Source organism: Ursus americanus, chromosome 2 (assembly GCF_024610735.1).
Source record: "Ursus americanus isolate L20-20 chromosome 2, mUrsAme1.1.p, whole genome shotgun sequence".
Taxonomy (NCBI): Eukaryota; Metazoa; Chordata; class Mammalia; order Carnivora; family Ursidae; genus Ursus; species Ursus americanus.
Genome location: NC_142128.1, coordinates 35116989 through 35142280, shown reverse-complemented (window position 1 = coordinate 35142280; position 25292 = coordinate 35116989). Strand labels below are relative to the sequence as shown.

The following is a 25292-nucleotide window of genomic DNA, read 5'->3' as shown; positions in this document are numbered from 1 at the left end:
AACACTCCTAACACAGTAGAGGGTTGGAGTAAGTCCCTAGTCTGTGGGTCATAGGGGAATTCATGGAGGAATGAGGAAGTAAGAATTGTTAACCCCTACATGGAATCTTAAGAATCCATGATGTGTGGTGAATGAAGTAAATGTACAGATATGCAGGACCTCCTAAAACAAAGGCATGGTAATGGGAAGGGTCAGCCATTCCGTGAAGCTGGAGGGAGGGTGGAAATTTGGTGGAAGATGAAGCTATAGCCACACTATGAACAGACAGGTATGTCCCACAGGGCAAGGGTAATGTTTAAATAAAGTTGAATGTGTCTCATTGTAAAAGGAGATATTCACAGGAAACATTTAGACATTCTGTAATACCGAGTAGCGTAAAACAATCACTCCCTAAAGTAGTGATTATCTTCAACCTTTTTCTGTTCAAGGCCCACGCTAAACATCAGTAAACCTGACAACAGCGATAAAAACATAATTGTTGCTGTGATGTGCCCTGTCTCTGAGTGTTCATAAAGGCATTTGTGGGTCACACTGTTTAAACATAAATGTGTAGGAGCCTGATCAGACTCCCTTCTTTGTTCATGAGGCAAAGTTCCCCATCTTCTGGTTCTGATTGTAGTAGACCAGACGTCATTCTGGGATATCAGTTGAATGTTAACAGTCTGCCTTTTACAGCTTAGATATCTTGCTCAGCTCCCTGTGCTGTCTGGAGAACACTTTTAAGAATGTATACTCAGAAGTAACCGAAGTATATTTTGTATCTTGTTCAAAATTTGGCAACCTTCCCAAGAAGAGTTCATTGATTGTAGACCACTGTAGACCACCAGGGTGCTGCTAAGACTGGAGTATGTTCTGATAGGTGTAATTTTATTTCTTTGGTGTATGGGTAAGCATTTGGTTGTAATTTCACATATGTCTTTTTTCAACATCTTATGTTATTTTTCAAATATAGAGAAGACAAAAGAGTCATGAACACTCATACCCACCAGCAAGATACTAGAATTAACATTTTAATGTATTTGTTTTATCATAATCTATCCATCACCAGTCCATCTTATTTTGGTTTTTATACATTTCAGAGTGAGTTGTTAACACTAATACCCTCCAACTTTGAACACTTTAGGAAGCAGGTCTTTAACAAGAGTTCACTATGTCCATTTTTTTTTTTTTGAGGTAAAATTGATTTCTATTGAAATACACACATCTTAAGTGCACCATCTGATGAGAGCTGACAGCTGGGTGCACTTGTGTGACATGAATTTCTATGAAGATATAGAACCATCATTTCCAAGAAATTTAGATATGTATGGTTTGTATGTGTATTAAAAAATAATTTGCATATTAAACCTATGACTACATGGATAGTTTAAATTAAAAAGTGAATGTGTGTATTTATGTTTGCATGCATAGATATGTGTGTCTGTGTATAATTTGTAGTGGATAAATAGTACCGGTGGCATGCAGAAGTGGCAAAAATTGCTAAGTGTGCGACAGTGGGCCTGTATTTGGCAATTACAGACCTAGGGAACAGGTAACCTGATCCTATTAGCCGTGTCTTCAGAAAGAACATGAGCATATAAAACGTGCAAGGCTCCACTGATGTAATGTCCAAGATGAATGGGAAGAAACACAGTGTTTCTTGTCTAATTGAGGATGTTTAACGACTTTTTGCTCTGAGAGTACCAATGGTTACAATTTTTCAAAGTCAGCCTTGATTCACATTTTATTTTTTAAGTACTCATACTGTCACAAATACTTAAGTTGGGATCAGCTGTCTTGCTTTCAAAAAGTAGGTTATGCTTTCATCTTTTGACCCCGAAACATGTAGATGAAAATCAACATTAATTGGCAGGATGAATGAGGGTGGGGAAGGTGGGTGTCTGGCTGCAATCTTCTTAGGGTATTGAGAGAGATGCTCACAGCCCCTTAACTGGGGATGACAACTCGATTTTAATTAACAGCAGGTGAGTCTTGTGGTCAGCCATTTGACATTTAGGTGGATCACACAATAGCCTTTCCCTTTGAACCACATTTATTTCTAGCTTAATTAGTCCTTCTGAGATAGCCTTGCTATTAGCAACAGCCTCTCCATTTAAGATCCTTTTAAGCAGACCTTTTATTTTTTATTTTTTTATTTTTTATTCTCATTTTAGTACTGGCTTAATGTTATAAAGGGCCTGGGCTAACTCATTTTAATGACCTCTGCTACATAAATGCTAATTTTACATTTGGCCTTATTTCAGTAGGTTTTTTTTTTTTTTTTTTTTTTTTTTTTAAAGACCATTGCTTTCAGAAGGACAAAAATGGAAAGATTAAACCCCTTAGTGTCATCTGCCTGAAAAAATCCTGTGGTTTCTTCTGACAGGAAGAGTGTTTTCAAATCCCTCCTTGGTCTAAGCTTCTGTGCTTGACATCTCATTATTTAACTCAGCTGTTTCAGCTTCACCTTCACCCAGTTAATTAAGTAACTCATTGAATGTATTATTCAGTTTTGATTCGCTGTCCCTGACAGAGAGAGATGGGGGATGCTTCTTCATCCTTGCCCTCCTGCTACTTTCTTTTGCCTCTTCTTTCTCTTCTACCCACACCCAAAAGAAGGAAAACAGAGATGAGCAGAGAGAAAATGTGTTGGGAGAAGAGGGAGGATATTATTTGCTTAGTCAGTCCATCAGTTCCTGGAGTGAATTTTTCTTTTTCTTTTTAATGGGATTGTACTCAAAAGAAGATGAGGTTGACGATGGTGATGATCTGATAATCTGGCTTGATGATAATCATAACCTCACTCTATGCAAGGTCTGCTTGATGTGTCTTTCTTACATGACCTTTTTTTAATACTCAGAACAGCCCTATGAGGGAAACACTTGTAATAGGTCCACTTCACAGATCAGAAAGCTAAAACTCTATTGGGTTAACTAGTTTTTTCAAATATCACGGCTAGTAGGCATCAGAAATTTAACATGATGCCAGAACTAGCTGATTCTTAACACTCATGATAGCAAGAGCATCTCTGGTAGGTACCTATGTATTTGTAGTCACGTTTATATTCCTGACATTGGTGGGTGGGGGTTTATGGAAACATATCATGGAGAGGATGTCCGAATGGCAGGTTATCTATATCTCTTGACCTGTTAATGATCAAGTTGACCTTCCTCTAGAGCAATGGTGCTCAGCCAGGGGCAGTTCTATCCCCCAGGGGCATTTGGCCCAACAGCCATGATATGTGATCCTCTATGTGTGAACATTAACTTTAATAAAAACATTTAAATGTACCCTATTGAATATATACGGATTTGGTGGGGAGAACAGGGCTGCACTTGGATTTAGCTGGTTATTGCCAACGGGGCTGGAAATAAATAAGAAAAGACGTTCAATATGGATAAAATTAGAAGGGGGGCAGGGAATACTGGGAGGGGGTGCGTGCACAAGGAAAGAGAAAGAAACCCTAACATGCAAAGGCAGATAGAAATTTAGAAGGTCAAAGCCAGAGTAATTGAAATAGACTTTGGAAATTGTGGATCTGAGAAAGAATTAGAGGTTAAGGGGTAGGTAAATAGAAAGATAAGGAAAAGTAAACAGACAAATAGAATAAAACCAAAAAAAGTATGTGCATTGAATAGGAAAATGGAGAGAAAGGCAGGGGAAGAGAGGGGGAGAGGAGGGAGGCAGTAAGAGAAGAAAATGTATTTTTAATGCATATTTAAGAAAAAGGAAGACAGAACCTTGTAAGAAAGTGAAGTAGACATATGTTTTTTAAAAACCCTCATTATCACAAAATATTTTTTTTGGGGGAAAATAACCCCAAATAAAGGGCAAGCGGTATAGGGAGGTGGGTAAAAAGCACAGTCCGACATCACATTCTTTAAGTTACTCCACTTGTCACTGGACAGATACTATCTGCCAGGTACTGATCTAGGTGAGGATCCAGCACAGAAAAAAAGCAAGTGAAAGACCTTCCCTTCATGAAGCTGAGTCTAGTGGTTGTAGAGACAGAAAAATAAACAAGATCAATGTTGTAAGTGCCAAAAATAATAAGTACAATAAAGAAAATAGATGGTAGAGCATTACTACATGTCAGGGGCACAGCCCAGTTATGACCTGGGGTTGGAACCCACACCCGAATTGGGGGGAGGGAGCTTTGCAGAGGGAGGCCAGCAAACACACGACAGTGGGCATAGCCACTGCCTCTGAGGTGCTGTAAGAAGGTTGGTGTAGCTAACATGGAGTGAACAATGTAGGTAGGAATGGTCACTAGGGAATGAGTCAAACAGGGCTATGTGGTGAGTTGGATTTCATCCTCAGTGGGCTGGGAAGCCATTAGGGTTTCCAAGAGAGAAAGTTCATAGTTTGATGAATAAAGATATACCTGGATTTGATAACTGTATCTACCACTTATGAATTATATGTCCGGAACAAAAATTAAATTGTTTTTCTGAACCTTAGCTTCTTCTTCCCTGAAGTACAGATAATAATAAAACTTACTGCGTAGGATTGTTGTAGAAGTGATGCATGTAACCCATTTCAGGATGTGCTTGCCACAGGTTAGTGTTCATTACGTGCTAGCTAAAAAGCCAAACAGCAATAACAACCACAGATTTGGGAAACCTTGGACCAGCTATTATAAAGATGCCCAGGAAAAAATATATCTGCCCTTATACACTGTTGCTGAGAATATAAACTTGTACAGTATGGGCGTTCCTCAAAAAAATTCAAAGTATCACTACTATACAATCCAGCGATTACACTTCTGGATATATATATCTGAAGGAAAAATCACAATCCTGAAGAGATACCTGAGCCTCCATATTCATTGCAGCATTGTTCACAATACCCAGGAGGTGGAAAGAACCCAAGTGTCCATCAATGGCTGAATGGATAAAGAAGATATGGTATATACAGACGGTGACATTCAGTCATTAGAAAGAAGGAAATCTTGCCATTTAGGACAACATGGATAGACCTTGAGGACATTATGCTAAGTGAAATAAGACAGATCCTACTTATATGTGGATCTGGGAAAAACAAAAACAAAAACAAAAACAACTCATGGGAACAGAGAATAGATTTGTGGTTGCCAGAAGCAAGGAGTAAAGGGTAAGGGAATTGGATGAAGGTGGTCAAAGGGTACACACTTCAGTTACAAGATGAATAAGCTCTGGGTATCTGATGGACAACATGGTGCCTGCAGTTTACAATATTATATTGTATATTTGAAAATTGCTCAGAGAGTAGATCTTAAAAATTCTCATGGGGAAAAATTTGTCACTGTGTGAGGTAGTGGATATTAACTAAACTTACTGTGGTCTTTATTTCACAATATATACATATATCAAATCATATTGCACACCTTAAACTTATAGAATGTGGTATGTCTATTATATCCCCATAAAACTGGAATAAAAGATCTTAACTCAGGAGAAATAAGATTTTATAAGCAGCATGGAGTTTACCTGTCTGTGTTTATCAGTTATGCTGCTGAGACAATATTCCTATGGTTACCAGAAGAACGTTACTGCATTTGCTTGCCTGCATATCCATGGCTGCTAACCATGTGCAGAAAGTCCACTGGGGAAGGTGGTGGGGAGAGAGAGACACAGTGTTTCTTACTATTGATGGATTTCAGTGGAACAAAAATGAACCTTCCAGGGTAAAAAGGTAGGCTGGCATGGGTGTTTTGCTTGAGGTATTCCTTTGATGATGCTGTACCCATGTGATACCCAGCAAAGCTCCTTTTTGGCTGAAGTATCTGCCAGGCCTACCCAACCTGGAACTCATTGATAAAGCTTTAAGCAGCCTCGAGGCCTGTGACCTCAGAGAGTGACTTAGGCTGACTTTATCGGCGGTGGCTCTTCTTTTTCATTATATTTGCTATTACCAGAGCTGATCTTTTTTCTTAAAACCTGTTAACCTTATATAAGGGGATGGGACCATTTGAGCTCTCCGACAGGAAGCTGATGGGAAATTGTAAGCCTCCAAAATAGGTTGAGAGCTTCCCGTTGTTCGGGGTCCTGGCAGAGGTTACTTACAAAAAAAGGCGGGGGAGAGATTGGAATATAAATTCTTGGTATGTTTTTCTGGGATTGGCCAGTTTCTTCCCCAAGGCCTGCCTATTTTTGAGCCCTTGGGGGAAGGCTGTATCCATCTTACAGACAAAGTTTGATGAGTACCCCAGTGTCGATGTGGGGGTGTTAGAACAGGTCATATGTTCAGGATTGCTGTTTGTGGCTATAGACTAAGAAATACCCTTCTTCCACAGGTAGGCAGAAAGTGTTCTGGAGTATTTAAATCTGTAGACTCTTGAGACTGGCTACAGGAAGACACACTATTACTTTCACTTTCAAGCCAGTTAGTGAAGACTGTAATTGGGCATATGGACTAGTGACTTATAAATCCAGGCTCTATGTTAAACCCTTTAGATACGTTTTTCATAAACACAAAAATACATACACACACACATACACACACACACTCATATATTTTGTTACATCAGTCATACTGAGTAATTGATGGAAGCTCAAAACGGTTAGAAAAGCTAATAAGTAGCAAAACTGCCTTCTGTTGTGTGTTCATTAACTTCTCCATTAAAAACAAATTTTTCCCGTGGGCTGGGTTACTGTCTTAAGAAAATGATGATGAGTTCAACAGGAAAACCCATTGGCTAAGTGGTTAAGATCACCAGCTTTTGGGTAAAATAAACCAGGTTTAACTTCTAGAGCCAACATTTGTCAGCTCTGTGACCTTGGGCAAGAAACCCAACCTCTTTTGAGTTTGTTTCCTCTAAAATGGGGATAATCATTGTCTGCCTCATGGGATTAAGTGAAGTTTTATATCAATATATAGATCTCTATATAGAATATATTTAATCTGTGCTATATATCATATATATGATACACAATATATACTTATATATATTTATTTTATACTATATAAATATAAAATATATTTTACTTATGTATTTTTTTTAAAGATTTATTTATTTATTTATTGGACAGAGATAGAGACAGCCAGTGAGAGAGGAAACACAAGCAGGGGGAGTGGGAGAGAAAGAAGCAGGCTCATAGCGGAAGAGCCTGATATGGGGCTCGATCCCATAACGCCGGGATCACGCCCTGAGCCGAAGGCAGACGCTTAACCGCTGTGCCACCCAGGCACCCCTTACTTATGTATTTTATGTTTTATTTATATATATACATCTCATCTATGTATACACACATACATACACATTTTATCACTAAGAATGACTTTTTAGAAGAAGGCTGGTTGTTTTTGGTATCCTTGCCTTTGAGGAGCTGATAATATCGTGGAAGTTTTAGGCACGAATGAAGTGCACTGGAAATATGTATCCAGATGAACTCAACCCTGCAGTAGACGTGCAAGTGGAGGGCGGTGCCAGAGAGCAGTGTGTTCTGTGTGGGCAGAGCAGAGGAGGAGGTGAAATTAGCTGTGGTAAGCAGGTAGTTGGGTAAGCAGAGGGAGAGTGATTCAGGTTAAGGGGACACAGTGAGTCAACGTTCTGCAACATAAAAATGTTTAAGAACAGATTCATACAGAATGCAGTATTCTGGGGAGGAACTTCATAGAATACGAATCTAGGAAAGGAGGTGGGATCGGTCAGAGCATGACTCACTCCCCTGTAACTTAAATAAATCCAAGTAGTCCCATGCTTTCACCAATTCAAAATTGGTTTGGGGACATTATGGTACCAAAAGGAAATGTATTTTTTATTTTATGTATTTATATATTTTACCCAATATAAATGATTTAAACACACTTGAAAAATCAAGCTCATACATTTAGGTTAATATCCAATGCATCTGAACAAAAAGCAACCAAATAGTAAAAAGGTATTAATCCTTTAATTAATATCTCAGAAACCAGACAGATTTCTGTTATAGTTGGTCATCTAAAACTCACCAATGTGTAAGTCAGTAAACAAACAAGCAGCAGACAAAACACCAGAACATATATTTAACTTTAAATATTTAAAAAGAATGAAACTCTGGGTTGCCTGGGTGGCACGGTCGGTTGAGTGTCCAATTCTTGGTTTCTGCGCAGGTCGTGATCTCAGGGTTGTGGGATTGAGCCCCAGGTTGGGCTCTGTGTTAAGCGCTGAATCTGCTTGAGACTCTCCCTCTGCCCTCCTTCTCCCCCACCTAACCACATGCTCTTTTTCCCTCTCTCTCAAATAAATAAATTAAAAAAAAATAAGATTGAAACTCTATCCACATAACTGGTTGTGAATCTAGAACCAAATTAAAAGAAATGACAGTAGGAATGACAGCTAGGCATGAAGGTAGACAGTAGAAGAACACTGACGGACATCTACGTATTCTTCAAGAAAAACCAATCTGGGACTATTTAGCAGGAGGGCAAGATTTGCTAAGGTTAGCATCTTGGAGTGGCATGGTACTGAGTTACAATGTCAGAGCCAGCCAGCCATCCATGTTTTAGAAAGTGGAGACAATGAAACAAATTTTATGGGGATTTTACCCCGAAGGGTTAAAATGACAAAATTTCTGTTTTTAAAGAGATCAGCCTTCCTAATTGGGTATAATCAGCATTTATGTCTTACCTCTTTCCCAGGACAGTATGGCTAACTGAGGTATTTAAGACATCTTGAGGGATAGCTTAGATTTCTGCTACTCTTTCTCAACATAATGTCTATGTCTTATAAATTGTATAAGCCTGCCAATGCAAAAGAAAAAGTAATCAGAAGTTTAAAGGAATATTCTTAATTCCCTTTTTGTGAATAAAAACCAAATGGCAGTTTCTTCAAGTAAACATGGCATTTGGGAAAGAGGGTGAACTAACAGCGAAATGTAATTATCCTTAACTGTCTCTTTTAAGGTACAGTTTTTCCTGTACTCATGTAAGAATTGATATGAGTGTTTTGCAGAGTGGATTACTAATAAATCACATGGCCTGGGAAAGAACATTTACATCCATATTTCTGTTTCATTTTTCCAAAAAAGCTTAAGTGGTTATTTCTCTGGTGATTTTTAGATTTACTCCTGGGGATCTGAAGTTCAGGGTCCACCTATTTAGATTTACACATTTATTATAATAAAAAAATAAACTTTGGGGGAGCCTGGGTGGCTCATTCAGTTGAGAATCTGACTATTGGTTTCAGCTCAGGTCATGATCTCAGGGTCATGGGATGGAGCCCGATGTCTGGCTCCATGCTCAGCGGGGGAACCTGTTGGAGAGTCTTTTTCTCCCTCTGCCCATCCCCCAGCTTGCGCACTCTCTCTGTCTCTCAAAATAAATAAATAAATCTTTTTAAAAAATAAACTTTTTTTTTTTTTTTTGTATGTTAACTTTTAGATCCATCTTGTCAAACTTAGGAATATTCCATTGGAAGCTAAATCAAGATATCTGTATGTTCTTTGATGAGTGAAGATATGTACACACAGATTGAATATCTTGTGTTACACAAGTTTATATAATGTTTGGCCGTCCAATAACAAATTTCTACACTTAGTGTGACTCATTCATGACATGCATACCAGAGTGTATAGGAAATTGACAGAAAACAAGAGATATCTGTATCTTTTCCAAATCCCTGCTGGTTTGGTTTGAGCAGAGGTAGGAGTGATGGAAACCATTTGTAGATTACTTAAGGCTGTAGACAATAAAGTTTGTATTCCTGGAACAAAGAGTTGATTACTTAATCTTATTGAAAAGGCTACTATCCATTTCCTACCAGAAAGTGAAATGCCAAACCAGGGTCACAGGGGACAGAAAATATTGCTTCCCAAGAAACTGTGGTTGACAAGATGGCTACAGCCCAAATAAATACTGCAAATACCAGTTTTCAAGGAGAGCTGTGGCTTCACCCAGCAATCAGCAAAGCTTTGTCTATGTCTCAGAGCAGAGCCACTTCTTGGAAACTGGTAACTCATCTCTGTATACTCAAGAGGTAATACAAGAATGCTATTTTTTTTTTTTCTAGGTAGTTTGCACTAGATCTGTTGAACTTCACTTGTGCTGTACCTTCTCTGATTGGCATAATCCTTGCTTTGACCATTAGATGTGTTTTGGAATATCTGATTCCTAGAAGGAGATTAAATATTCAATTAAGTGGTTTTGTTTAGTCCTTGTAGTGTGCAGGTCCTTACAAGAATGGTTTAGTGGGTGTTGACGTAGACTATCAGCATCAAGTCCCAGGAGTCTTGTGCTCTTAGAAATTCCCCATCCTTTGTTGTCCCTAGGGGTCCATTTAATGGACAGAGATAGCAGTGACACAGAAGAATTCAGGAAGTATTTAAAACCATCTTATATAGAGAAGGAAGAATAATAATGATAATAAAATTATCGAATATATAGAATGATAGCTAATGAATATATATAAATATAGTAACATTTAAAAATTGCAGCTATAAAAACAAACATTTCCAACCCCTCTGGCTACATGACGGCACTTTCTGTGCTTTATCTCAGCTTAATACTAACACCAGCCTGATGGTATCCAGACTAATACTAATCCTATTTTCTGAAAAACTGAGGGCACAGATAAGTTGCCTCGTAAAGTCACACAGCTATTAAGTGGCAGAGGCAGGATTTGAAGCAAGGTAGACTCATTCCTGAGTCTTCTGTCTTATGTATTTTGATCCATACGTGGAGGTGAAATTAAAGTACAATTTCTCATTGCATTTGCCCTCAAATATCATTGTGAATTATTTCATTATCTTAGTATTGCTGAATGTTCACTGTGTCACAATTCCTCAAGAGGTTGGTATATTAATTAAGAACCAGGCTATATTCTTTATTATTTTTTTCTTAATTTGAATCCTTTACGTAGGCAATGTGGGAAATAGCTACATTGTCTCAGATGTAGGGGACACTGGGAAAACACGCGCGGCCTTATAGTAAGGAGTAAAAGCTCCTCCTGAGAGACACAAGTTCCAGGTCTGGCTCCTCTTTCACTTGACCTTGAACCAGATTAAGTTTTCAGGGTATCGTATCAAACCAGTACATTTTCTGCTCTAGCCCCCTCTTGGGGTTGTTTTAAGGCAAAGATCGACAACAAGCATTAATAAGAACACAACAGCAACCAAAATTCAAAGGAGGCTACAGACAGGAAAACAATCACAATGGTAGCCAGCTCTTCAAATGGAAGGCCTGGCTTCTTTTTAAAAAGGACCTGATTGACAGCTAAGCTGCTGGCCCACTCAATGGGCAGGGCAAAAACCCGCCTTTCTGCATCCTGCTTTCCTGATGTTCAGTTCTGTTGCTTAACTGGAGTGCACTAAACTTCAATTTGATAATTGCATCCTCAAATCCCTTAATGAAGGTGCCTATCAAAGTATAAATAATTACCCAGTAATTTTGTATTTGCAAACTCTATCCTGGCTGTTTATGCTTCTCTGTGGTTCAAATGGGAGGTTCAGGGGCCCACCTCACACTTTCCGAAGTCAGGGAAATTTCAAGAGCCCAGAGGCTGGCATCTTAACACAGGGGTTCACCTCTGCTCCCTCTCAACACTGACCTCCATCTTTTCTCCTACTATTTATAAATCCACTGGAGGCCTTCCTTTTTGTTTTGGTGCTGGTCATGCAGATATCTGTCTGCATCAGAGGTACTGCCCTGGAACTCTTGGATGCAATTACCTGGCTCTTTGAAGGATCCCTGTGAGCCTGGGCTGGTTGCTCCTGCACTAGCTTCCTCATCGGAATCTGTTTTGTCCTTTGGACAATATCTACCTTTGTCATGGAAGGTGCACAGCAGTGGCCTATTGGGCTTCTTCCTTCATCTTCCCTCCAGTTCCTATTTTTTGGGCTGAGTCCCTTAATTATTCACAAGAGCCCATCATTGGAAGTCCTGGGGATCATCCAGGAGGCCGAAAGCCAAGAAGACAACACAACAAAACAAAACGTGAAGGACAAAAACCTGACAAGGTTTGGGAGTTTTTGTGGGGGTGCTTCTCTGAGTATGCAGCTGTGGTGGGGCTATGCTTAGCTGCTGGGGCCTGCTGTAAATGAATAGAGAAGCTGCATAGCTGGCAGAAGCCAGGTGACAAACCCAAGGCTTCCTGGGCTGGTGTTTTTCTCCCAGATACTGTTTTTAAACACATGGACTTGTTAAGATCCCGTGCAGCTGACAGCTCCTCCAGAAGTATTATTCTTAAAAGCTGCACTAAAATTATTCACCTCATGTAAAAACAAGTGCGATTTACATCTAATATGGGTAATTACTTTTACAGTTAATTAAAAGCGCTCTCATTAAACCCCTGCTGTGATGCCAATGCATAGCTCTTATTTGCAAACAGACCCTTGGTTTGAGCTTACCTTGGTGACATATTGCTCCTACCTGAGAGGGGGCTGCCTTCCTCAGTAGCAAATTTAATTGTGCTGAGCCAGTAGCCCTGGGCTGCAGGGTTCCTGCCAACTCTCTCTTGTCCCCTGATAACTAAGCTGGGAACAACATAGGATGGAGAGAACAAAATAATTCATGGGGGGTGAGGGTGCAGTCTTTAAAGAAAGAAGTCACAATTCTAAGATGAAAGCCCTGCTATCTTTATTTGCGTAAAGACAGAGTTTAGGAATTGTTTTGTGGTTTTTCTGGCTTTACAGCTCTTTCTTGGTACCTCTCTCCCAAAGAAAATATCCCATAACCCATCCCCCACTTAAAATTCCTCCCAAACCCTCCCAAAGTCAGAAACACTGCATTCTGAGCTAACCAACTGAAGTAGATTCTACTCTCTTGGTTGAATGGATTTATATTGTGATCTTAGTTTACGTTTTTTTTTGTTGTTGTTGTTTTGGTTTTTTTTTTGCTGTTTCTATGAATTCAGGCAAAACAGCTCTGAAATACATTCTCAGTCTTCACATTCAGATTGAAACTAACTGTTTTTGGAGTACCCTGTGCCTTGAAACAGGGATCTCGGTCATACTGAACCTTCTTAAACACATGCTAATAAAATGCTTTCTCAAATTATTACATTCCTGGTATGTAATTACAGCTTATTAATTAAAGCATGCAGTCATTTGAGGCTTAAATTTTGAGGGAGCAGATAGATTATAATATTTCAAGAAGTTTACAGACCCCATGAATGGGATGCTCTAGTATATTGCTTCGTGCTTTTTAGTATTTTGCAAAGTTATTTGCTTCCATCTGCTGGCGCTGTGTGAGATTGCAGGGGCTGAGCAGATGTGTGAATGGAGACCTATAAAGTGGATAAAATATGTCAGTGCAAACGTTTTCTGCTATTCTTTATGTATTCAAGTGACCTTATTTGAATCTTGGTCTTTTGAGCTGAATGAACAGACTGAAGAATTGAGCAGGAAGGCACGCATGACTCCAAATTTGTACCAACTATAGTTATGAGATAACGCAGTTATTCGTTTTTTTTTTTTTTTTTCCCCCAAAAAAACTTTGGGGCACAATCATTATTCTTAAATAATGCAATTGAATTTAGAATATTGTTTTTAATATTCAGATCCAAAGACAAAATATGGTATAGAGGAAAGCATAAAATACAAAGCAGGCAGATGGAGGTTTCAGTCCCTCTTATATCATTTGTTATCAAAGCCAGTGACCTACATTCTGATCCTCAGTTTTCTCATCTGCAAAATGGAAGCACTGGGCCAAATGGTCCTACAGCTTGTATTTATTTTCAAAGTTTGAATCTGTGAAGGTAGAAAAAAAGAACCCATTAGAATCCAGGTTGTAGTAAATGTTCTAAGTCCTAGAATCTCAACTCATAATGGCTAGCTTTTTTTAGTGATAAGTAATTGTTTGCAGAACAACAAAAATCGTTGAAGAGGAAACTATTTCTAAATGAAGGGGAGCAAAGGCTACCCGAAAATATGCCTTTTTAGCATGAGGATTATTTGGAGATGATTACTTTAGAGAGTCTGCAGATTCAATAGAATCTCTGAAAACAGAGAAGTTGACCTTTTGTGAGAAAAATATTTACATTTATAAGAGAAGTCTCCATTTGTAAGGGTACCTCCCTTCAGGAAAGAAGGATGGCTCTAAGTCTCCAGAAACTCTTATCAATGGAGGAGACCTTGGCTTTAATCTGCATAATAGTCTTACCCTTGTTTACTGTGTTCTGCCTGATAATCTACCATAATGGGCCAACTCCCCACCCCAACTTCTTTCTTTGCCTTTAGCTGAAGATGGTATTTGTGATGGCCGGTGCTGTCTTGGGAGTTACTCATTTTTTCTTGGTATGTCCCATGCACACAAGAAGTATAAAAGTCATTGAATTTCTGTTTGTTTTTTTCTAGTTAATCTGTCTTTTATTATGGGGGATATCAACGAAGAAGCTTAAAACGGTAGAGGGAAATTTATTTTTTTCTCCCTACATACTGTTGATTTAGAATTTAAAATGCACTTTTGAATTCTTTTTGGAGTGTGATATCGAAATGTACTTTTTCGATAATTTTCTAAACTTCCTTGCCATAGCATTTATTTTGCTTGAAAAGAAAGCGAAACACCTGGATTTCTCCCCCAGTAGAAGGGTAGTTATTCATAAACCCTGTTTGGGTTTGCCATGTGAATCTTTGGCTGTGTCTCCACTGATAGAGGAAAGATGTTAGGGTTCGGGGGCCGAGAAAGAATTCTTAAGCCGTGTTGATACAAAAAGGGGACAGGACATGTGGGCAGAAAGAGCTGCACTGGAGTCATGAGAAGTGGCCAATTATATACTTTTAAGTTGGGCGGGGGGTGGGGGGGTTGCTAGGGATAACATAAGTCTCTAAGGAATTTGGAAACAAGGTTTCCAGGACCTTGAGGGGGCTAGCTACTGTTGGGAAGAGGTCATTTATTACTGTCTAATAAAACCTGAGTCATGAGACCTTTATGTGTATATTGGTGAGCCATATTGTTGCAGAACTGCATGGTTCTTATCTCTCCGAGTGGAAGAATGAATCTGCTGGACACAAAATGGTGAAGTGATAGTTTATTAAGTGAAGGTGAGAACAGAAAGCAAGCTCTCTAGAATGAGAGGTATCCCTTCATGGTCGCCAAATGATGTAGTTTTGGAACGTTGGTGAGGTCTGGAGATTTCTTGCGACGTCTTTTGTGGAAAAAGGTGATTTTATTAAACAGAAGGACAGGAGCCATGGGGAGAAAGAGCTGTGCTGGGCTCATGAAGAGCAGCCCATCATATATTTTCAAGTTGGGAGAGGGTTAGGGAGAGTGTAAGTCTCTAAGGAATTTTGGAAGCAAGGTTTCCAGGACCCTGAGGGGGCTAGCTATTGTTAGGAAAAGGTTATTTATTGCTGTCTTAATAAAACCTGAGTCATGAGATCCTTCAGATGTATATTGGTGGGTCATATGCTTGGGGGATGATTGCCAACATGTATCTTGTTTGGAGGGAGTAGAGATAAAGGAAGTTTCCAAAGGAATTTTTATTTGTTAAAGTAGACTTACAGTATCCTGGGGGTCAGGCTAAGATTGCCTTTTGCTCTCAGCAAAGTACTAACATCAAGACAGCTGAGTTCCTAGAGGAATGTCACTCTGCCTGTTTCAAGGACTTTCAGTGGTCTGTAGGTAGTAAAAAAATCTAATTTTACTTTTGCCTTTGTTTCCCCACATCATCCACCAGCTCTCGAGAGATGTTTTAAACTGTAGCTATTAACTTTGAAATGCTCTCTGGGACTTGGTGAGTGTCTGAGTCCAGGAGAACAATGCCACGTCAAAGATAAATGACCTTACTTTACTCTCACGTCCAATATAAGCACCCTGGTCTTATCTCTGTATTGTCCTTTGAGGGCTGATACCTGAAGTCATTAAAAGAGGTTCCAGAGGTTGTCCTCTGAAAACACAAGGGCCGATGCACGTAAGAGCATGCAACTGCCCTGGCATCTCTTATATAAAGGGGTTTTTCTTCTCCCCTAGGACTTGCATTACATGGCGTGGTCTCTGGATCATGCCTTTCTTTTCCCCGTGATGAGTAGGCAAGCATCAAACACAAGAGAGTCACACTGAAAGCTCCTTGAGGCTCTTGCTTAATTTCCTGTGGTTTCTGTAAAAAATTACCACAAATTTGTGGCTTAATACAACAGAAATGTATTTTCTCACCGTTCTGTAGGGCACAATTCTGAAATCAAGATGTCAACAGGGCTACTCTCCTACCAGACTCTCTAGGAGTGAACACTCCCCTTGCCTTGTCCAGCTCCCCGTGGCTCTGGGCACTCTTTGGCTGGTGGCCACATCACTCTAGGCTCTGCCTCTGTATTCACATGGCCATCTCTTCTCTATCTCTTAAAAGGACACTTGTCATTGGATTTAGGGCCCATACAGATAACCCAAGATGATCTTATGTCAAGAGCCTTAATTACATTTGCAAAGACCCTTTTTCCAAATAAGGTCACATTCACAGATTCCAGGGGTTGGGACATGGACATAATCTTTTGAGGATTACTATTCCACCCACTATAGACTCCTGGCTTCTAAGTCCTCTAAGGGCAGAATCTCACCGGCAGACATTTGTCCCCACCTGTTCACAGGGACCTTTAACTTCTGGGCACTTCAGAGCTGTGAATGATGCTGATACATGATCCAGGATGATGGTTCTCTGCACCGTGGGCATAAATAACCCTGACCTACAAAAATCATCAGAAACAACTAACACACAAAATGCAGAAGAAAAGAAGTCTCTCTGGGAGGGAGAATAGCTTCTAAAAAGAACAGACACACAAGTGCTTTGATGTTTAAAAGCCAGAAGAACTCAGAAGACTTGGAAGAGCAAACTTTAAAAATAGAACTGTTTTTAAGTTCTCAATACTCTGCTCAGAACTAGGTCTCACAAAGACATTTGGAGGATGCCGTCAATGATGGCTAACATTTATCTATGACTCGTCTTATGCTAAGACCTTTGCATGGATTAGATACGCCTGACGACAAATGAGGTGGCTATCATTATTTCACAGACGGGAAAACTCAGGCACCAACCCACAATTAGTGTGGTGTGGAGTCCAGTTCTGTGAACCCAGGCAGTGTGACTCCATAGCGTGTGCAGAATCCCATCCGTTGCTAGCGACTGAGTCACTGTTTGGAGTTTTCCAGCTACAGAAAGGAGAATTCTGTAGGGGAATTGATTGCTTGATGATGAGTACATGGCTCCAAATTCATACTTAGCACTTAAGTAGTTGAGCTGTTTTCCAAGCGGAGTCATCAAGTGGGGCTGAAGTACTTACTCGACTCTTCTGGTTCGGAAAAGGTCAGGTCGGAGCCCATCCGGAGACACCAGCTCTACGTGGAGCGATCCGAACAATAATTTGTTCCCGCCAAAGTGACATTTTTCCAATTTGAGTCCAACATTGTTCAGAAGCAAGTGCAGTCCCCTGTGGTGCCTCCCGCATAGATCTGCAGCGGATGACAAACCAACAATATCATCTAAATAAAAAATCCAGCATGGGTTTAGTAAATTAATCCTGACAAGAATAAATTGAATAATCTTAGGGAAATGGCAAGAGCTCTGATTCTGCCAGATGGCTTTTTTCTGTTGCTTGTGTGGGTCCTTGGTGGCAGATTAAAAACAAAAAGCCTGCCTTTGGCTTATTTTTTGTGTTAGTTAGTTGATTAACACCTGCCACTTCTTTGTGGGTAAATCAAAATTGGATATGGACTCTTTCCTGCAAACTCAACATATTTTCACTGGAGGAAAGAAAGGAAATGCACATTTCCTCTGGTCAGAATAGCCTAAAACAGACAAGGAGCTGCTTTTTCTTGCCTTGTTTCTAGATGGCATCTCCAGGGTTTACAAATAATTCATGATTTTCTTCATTCCCATACCCAGTTAATCTCTGTGTGTCTTAGTGGATGAATTCAAAGAGAGTTCTCAGTAAGGGTTCAAGGTCAGCCAGGGACCTCAGCCATTTAATCAGGGGTGTGGTGAGAAAACCATGACCTCAAGTCCTAGGAGTCCTTGAAGATCATCCGGGAATCTTGTTGTCTTAGCGTGAGCTGCCATAACAACATACTACCAACTGAGAGACTTAAAACAACAGAAATTTATTTTCTTATAGTTCTGGAAGCTGGAAGTCTGAGATCAGGGTGCCAGTGTGGTCAGGTTCCGCAGAGTACTCTTCCTGGGTTTCAGACAGCACCTTCTCTCTGTGTTTTCACATGGCTTTTCCTCTGTGCATGGATGCAGAGAGAGAGGGAACAAGCTCTTTGTTGTCTCTTCTTATAAGGACATTAATCCCATCAGATCAAATTTCCCCCTTTTATGACCTCATTTAACCTTAATTACTTCCTTAGAGGCCCCATTTTCAAATACAGCCACACTGGGGGTTGGGGCTGCAACCTCTGCATTTTGGGGAACACAGTCATTCGGTCTACATGCTTGTTAAAATGCAGATTCTGATTCAGTGAAGTGAAGGGGTGAAGCCTGAGATGCCCCATTTGGGGCACAGACCCCCACTTTGAATAGCCAGTACCTCATTGTACCCCTGTGTCACAGATGAGGCAATCGAGACTTTGAAAGGTAAAGATACCCTTAGCTGCACAGCCGTCATGTGATGGCACCGCACTTGGGATGCAGGAGTCTGGCTTAGCACAGGAACTGCTAACCATGACAGTGTCCTGCAGTGTTTCAGCCTTGGGTTCCCAGTGGAACCCCTGGAGGCTTGCTAACACACAGATCTCTGAGCATATCACCAGGTCTGGCCCCAGAAGATGCATTTTTTAAAATAGGTTCTCAGGTGATGCTGGTGCTGCTGATCTGGGGATCGCACTTGGAGAATCACAGCTGTGCCTCTTCTCTAAATAATTTTGCTTTACACGTCCCTCTTCCCCATAGAAAGGAAAATAATGAGACACGTGGCCTGAATTATCCAGACTGACCAACCACCTCTACTAAAATAAAATAAAGTCACCTGAAAGGGATGCGAAGTGCCTGGTGTTAGGAGCCACTTCCAGGTGTAGACTTATATTCCATCGTTGTGTGACCCAGGATGGGTCACCTAATCATTCACCTCGATTTTTATATGGTAAAAAGTAAAAACACCAACCTCGTTTGGTTGGGGGGAGCTTAGAGACAAGTGTGAAAAACACCTGCCGTAGTTCCTGGCACCAGGGAGGCGTTCAATCATTGCTCATTGTTTCGGTTCCATTTTACTGATTTTAAAACCGCCTGTTACATAAAAAAAACCAGAATCTTCACCTTATGATATTGTCTTCTTTTGTTACACTCTTGATTCACACGGACTTAGAATGTGTTGTGCTTAATAAATCAGCGTGATGATGGCCTTCCACTTAATCAACCCTCTCCTAATGACACATCAGCAGAGTAAACCCAACTACTTCTTGGTGGGACAATAAATATTTCTATGGACTTAACTTAGCCCAAACTGAGTCACTATTGTTTGCAGACCCCTACATCATCCTGCCTCACCCATAGTCACCGCCCCCCCCCCCCATCTCCATTGCTAGAATGGTCAGGCCAAAAACTGTGGCATGGTCCTTGGCCTCCATCTCTCCCTCATATTCCACATCCAATCCTTTAAGACATCTTTCACTACAAGCAGATTTTTAAAAAATATTTTATTTTATTTTAGAGGAAGAGCAGGGGGAGGGACAGAGGGAGAAGCAGGCTCCCCGCTGAGCATGGAGCCCGACACGGGCTCGATCCCACAACCCTGAGATCATGACCTGAGCTGAAATCAAGAGTCGGATGCTCAACTGACTGAGCCACCCAGGCACCCCACTTCATCCAGATTTTGACCACTTCTTACCACCTTCCTGCCATCACCCTTCCCAGCCACCAACATCTTATATCTGACTTCCTGCAGCTACCCCCAAACTGGTCTCCCCTTGTGCCCTTGGCTCTCCATTGTCTACCCCGTTAAAACAGAAGGCGGATTATGTCTCTTCTCTTTTCAAAACCTCTGAGTGAGGACAAGTGCTGGCCCGGGCATGGAGAAATTAGAAACCTCATGCACTGCTGGTGGGAATGTAAAATGGCACAGCTGTTGTGCAAAACAGTTTGACGGTTCCTAAAAAAAAATTAAACATAGAATAAACTTGTGATCCAGCAATTCCCCCTCTGGGCGTATATGCAAAAGACTTAAAAGCAAGGACTTGAACACATATGCGTACACCCATGTTCATTATTCACAGTAGCCAAAAGGTGGAAACAACCCAATGTCTATCCATGGATGAATGGATCGACACAGTGTCATATATACATACAATGGAATATTCTTCATCCTTAAAAAGTGATGAAATCTGACACATACTACTAACTACATGGCTGAGCCTTGGATGAAGACATGCTAAATGAAATAAGCCAGACACAAAAGAGCAGATGCTGTATGATCCCTCTTATATGAGTGTTATACACAGAATTGTGCCCTATCCTCAGATTTGTATATTGAGGCTCCAACCCCCAGTGTCACTGTTTTCAGATATAGGGCCTTTAGGAAGGTAATGGAGATTTAAAAGGTCATAAGGGCCCTAGTTTGATATGATAGGACTGGTGTCCTTATAAGAGGAAGGGACGCCAGAGACCTCTCTGCATGCACGCAGAGAAGAGGCCACATGAGGGCACAGTGGGAAGGTGGCCATCTACAAGCCTGGAAGAGAGGTCTCACCAGAAACCCACCCTGACAGTACCTTGATTTTGGACTTCTAGCCTCTGGAATTGTGAAAAAATAGATTTATTTAAGCCACAGGGTCTGTGGTATTTGTTATGGCTGCCCTCACGGACCAGCACAATGAGGACCCTAGAGTCGTCAAACTCACAGAGACAGAAATTAGATTGGTGGTTGCCAGGGGCTGGGGAAGGGAGACATGGGGAGTTAGTGTTTACTGGGGGCAGCATTTCAGTTTGGGAGGGTGAAAAGGTTCTAGACGTAGAGGATAGAGATGGTTGCACAGCAATGTGAATGTGCTTCATGCTTCATGCCCCTGAACCGTACACGTCAAAATGGTTAAATTAGTAAATGCTGTGCATATTTGGCATAAGATCAAGCAAACAAAAAAACCTCAACCCTGCCCCCCCCCACAAAAAAAAAACCCTGGGTGGTTCCTCACTGCTCTCAGAATAAGAGCTAATATCCTCCTCTGATCTCATCTTCCAGTATTTTCTCAATTTACTTCCCTCCTGCCACTGAGTCTTGCTGCTTCCTTCCTTTAGCTTAACTGTGTCCAATACTTTGCTCTTGCTCTTCCCTTCCCTGAGAGGCTCTTTCCCCAGATGGCGACATGGCTCATCTCCTAACTTCTTTCAGGCCTTTGCTCAATTGCCACGTCTCTTTAAATTTAAGATTTTATTCCCCCATGCTCACCATTTCCATTCCCTTCTCCCTGCTTTATCTGTCTTCGTAGTAGGAATCCTCTTATAAAATTAAAGTATACCATTTATTGATGTTTTTTGTTGTCTGTTTCTTCTAGCGAAATGTAAGCCTCACCAGGGCAGAACTTTCCATGTGTTTTGTATGTTACTGAGTCTTCTTTTCCTAGAGCAAGCCCTGGCAAGCAATACGTGCTGAATGCCTACCTTCTAAATGCATAAGTAAATGAATATTACGGTGCTTGTGTGTGTGTCAACCACTGTGTCTAACTGGTGAATTCCTTGAGGGTAGAAACCATGTTTTTCTTACCTTTACATTCCAGAGTAAGATGAAAAAATGCATAAAAAAGTAAAAGTGCAGTAAATATGGATGAATGGGTAGACCCATGGATGAATGGATGGACAGATGATGGATAAATGGATGAGCAGTGGATGATGGATGGATGGATACATGGATGGAAAGAAAGATTAAAAAAAAAAAGATGGTGATGGTTTTGTGTTGAAAGGAGGTAGATTTGACTATCCTAAATCTGGAATGAGAGAGAGAGATATTAAGTCCGAGTAAGGGCAGTTTCTGCTGATGTGAATAAAGGTGTTGGGGGGACATATTATTTTATGAGCCATCGGCTTCTCTTTGTTGTGGCCTCTGATCCATAGCTTTTGCCTTCACCCCACATCTGCATGTAATAAAGCTTAGTTATGACATCCATATGTCTCTAATGCAAACACCAGGGCATATACTTCTTAAAAGGGCTATAAAGAGCAATGGCTCGAGAAACAACCGTTAGGAGTGTGAGTTTTTTATTATTTTAAAGGGCATTTCAACGACACTGCTGAATGTTCCCTGACCATAAGTCTGACTCCTGTTCTTTCTCTTTCTTTTCTCTTCCTCTCAGGATATCAAAGCAGACTGCAATACCTGTGTGGAAATAGAGGACAGAAAGGTAAGTCAGTATTTTTCATTTTTTTATTTCAAAAAAAAACCCCCAAAAAACAAAAACAAGAACTCTGTGATTTAAACCCAAGTGTTTAAGGCTGGATGATGGCTTGCAATGGTGATTCATGTACTGATATTAGATGCTTAAAGACAGTCATACTTTAAAATGCTGGTCTGTGTTACCTCTGATGGCTTCAGTGAAGAGTGCATAGCATAATTAAGTATTATAAAAATTGGTGCCGATTTTTATTTTAGTCATATGCTTGTCTTTAGGAAAATAGCTCATTTATCCGTAACTCATTTCATCTTGTTGTTGAACATCATTAGTGTTTATTCTATAAATATTATGTATATGATAGAATATAAAATATTGGGCTTTCCAAGGTGAGCCCTCATATTTAATCTACACACTTTGAGAGAGCCTGCCTCGGTTTCCATCATGATGCAGTTATGTGAGCAGTGACTTTCTATGGCATAAATCTATTTATGTGAGATGTTTTGGGGGGTAGGGAGGGGAAGTCATTTCCTGCATTTTCAGAGTCCCCCCGCCCCCTCTTTATCTTCCTGTTACACTTGGTGTGGATCCCCTCAGGAAAAATAGCTGTTAGACAATTGTTCTCCATGGTCTGTCCCTATTGACAAGAGTTCACAGAAGTTTCCCTGGTAAAGTGCATCCAAGCAGATCAAATTTTACCTTTAACGCCTTGGATCCAAAGAGTTCAAATAAGTGAATTGAGGGTACATATCTCTTGGCTGCTTTTGACATCGTTCCACAATTTTGAAAGATGTTTCTCTCTGCAGCTGTACCATTATTGTCAAACGCAGTTATTATTTCAAGCAGAGGTTTTCAGCCCTGATTTTGTGATAGCTCAGTCATCTGTTGATTAATAAGGTGGTTGAGGGCTCCTCAAAACAAAATTTGCTTTTAAATAAAAGGCAATTGTCATGCATTATTTTAAGGAGTGTTAATCTCCTCCCGTTGAACAGAATAATGATGCGCAGTAGCTGAGATTGGCTCCTCGTGATCCTCAGGTCCGTTCCGGTTCTGGGTTGCTCTCATTTGCAGGCAAGGGCATTTTGATTTGCGTCCACTGTGTATTTGCATGTTGGCATACTTGCAGGTGGACAAATGGAATTTAGGCTGAACATATGTCTACTGTCTTTTTTCATCCGTTCCTACCAGTTTTGCTGTAGGTGATCTGCCCCAGCCTCTCTGCCCACATCACAGTGAAGGCGTGTCACCTGCCCTGCTTCCTAAGTCGGGTTGCTTTCACTTCCCTTGGACTTTTGTGAAATTCACGAGCATGTTTCTGTTTCTGTCCAGTATTTTTTTTTTTTTTTTTGGTGCCTTCTTTGCCAGTAGTGTTTGAAAGACACCAGGAGGCCTGATACTGTTAAAATAGTATCAGTTCCATCACCCGAAAGATAAATGAGCAACCAGGATAATCTCTGGGCAATGAAAGCTAGCGACATGGCTCCATTCTGCTGACCCAGACTGCCACTGGGTCATACATCATGGTGGTAAGGATCCCCCAAGTCTGTGGATGTCTCGTGATGCTTACTGGTACGAAAAGTCATATCCGTACATGGCTTCAACTATTTTCAAAAAAGAGTAACACACATGCGTGTGCACACACATGCACACACACATACACATTTCTGGGCTTTGTCATAGCCTGTGGGCTTGAGTCAGGCACTTCAAAAAAAGCTTCGTCTCTAAACAGGTTCACCTGGTGTTTTCTAAACATGAGTGCTCATGACTGAGGACACATGAATTAACCAAACCCCTTTGACTGCACTTCATTGGTGATGACTTGTAGCAATGCCTCAAGTGTAATGCCTACCTCCGTTTTGACAGTCTTCTTCTCTAAGGACTTGCTCTTCCTTCTGTCCAACGGGAGAACTTTTCTTCCTCTTGGAATTCTTTTTGATTTATTTTTGTGTGATTCTTACATTTGGGCCGTAGCTTCTCTGGGTTTCCTAATGGGGTTGGGGGTGGGGGTGAGGTGCGGGGGGTAGCTCTGTACATTGGGGTCCTGTCTCCTAATGGAAAAGTCAACCCCAGTCATCCCAGAGGGCAGTGGCCCCACCCTCCACGGAAGAGTGCCAGCCCTGCCCCTGCGTGCAGTGATGAGGCAGGAGGGCACGCAGGGAGACGGTGGCCGTGGCATCTGGAGTGATCTTCATCCAGGCTCTCGAATGCACTCTGGTACTTCTGTCACCCTGACGTATAATTATGAAATCTCACCATTGAAGTGATGACACTTGCTCTTGCGTGTGTGTGTGTGTGCCCCTCTCCACTTAATCCGAATGCTTCTGGCAAAATCAGTAATTTGATAAAGTGGAATTGAAGTGACGAGAGATGACAGAGGTGCCAAAATAATAAGTCAGCCTGCCTCTGAAGATGCAGCCCTTGGCCCGTGTGGGTTTTTATGAAACGCTGAGCGCTCTGAAGGCAAACTGGCAGTGATTTCTTGAAAGCTCAGTTTCCTTTAGTTAGGAAAGCTTAACATGGTGTCTGTGGGACTAGATGCATCCCCAGGAAACCTGTTTTTTATTTTCCTTTTTCATTTCCCTTTTGCTTTTCCTTCCTTCCTGTCTACCTCTCTTCTGTATATTCTCTGTATATGGATATATTTGTGTGCTTACATTTGTGTCTCTGTATTTGGTTGAGTACCTTCTGGAGAGAAAGATTTTAGAAAACAAGATATCAAGTTTGCTCTAGAGTCTAATAGGGTCTCTCCCTGCTGCCCCCTCCAATTTCATGCCTCATCCCATTTGGTAGGGGCATTTACCTTGAGATGAATCATTTTGGCATTGACTGAATCCCAGACCAGATATAATGATGGAAGATAAGCGGTGAATTACAGGAGTTGGAGAGAGCCCTCATCCTATGGAAGAGCAGTAACATTGCTCTTCTGGTCTGCACACTGTCTGGTTCTGTCTGAGACTGCTGACTGAATGAGAGAATAGTTTTCTTCTACGTTTCTATATTCTAAATGTCTGTTTTCCATCGGCAGACATTGGCAAGGAGCTCCTTGCCTGGTTGTGTATGGAGAAATCCGTGGCTTTTATTGGAGTGTGCTTCTGTTTCATGTTTCCCTTTTG

The 25292-nt window shown here is 40.9% G+C and overlaps 1 protein-coding gene across 12 annotated transcripts in view; it reads left to right on the top strand.

Moving 5' to 3' along the window:
* Nucleotides 1-25292, top strand: part of RBFOX1 (RNA binding fox-1 homolog 1) — a 1395365-nt gene that overhangs the window by 508165 nt on the left and 861908 nt on the right. For all 12 annotated transcript variants that reach the window (XM_087870651.1, XM_087870643.1, XM_087870620.1 and 9 more), the window contains one exon: nt 22144-22191. Coding sequence is in view for 6 of the 12 variants with exons in the window: in XM_087870645.1 (XP_087726771.1) it covers nt 22144-22191 (48 nt within the window). In the remaining 6 variants the exon portion in view is untranslated. The remainder of the gene's footprint in view (nt 1-22143; nt 22192-25292) is intronic.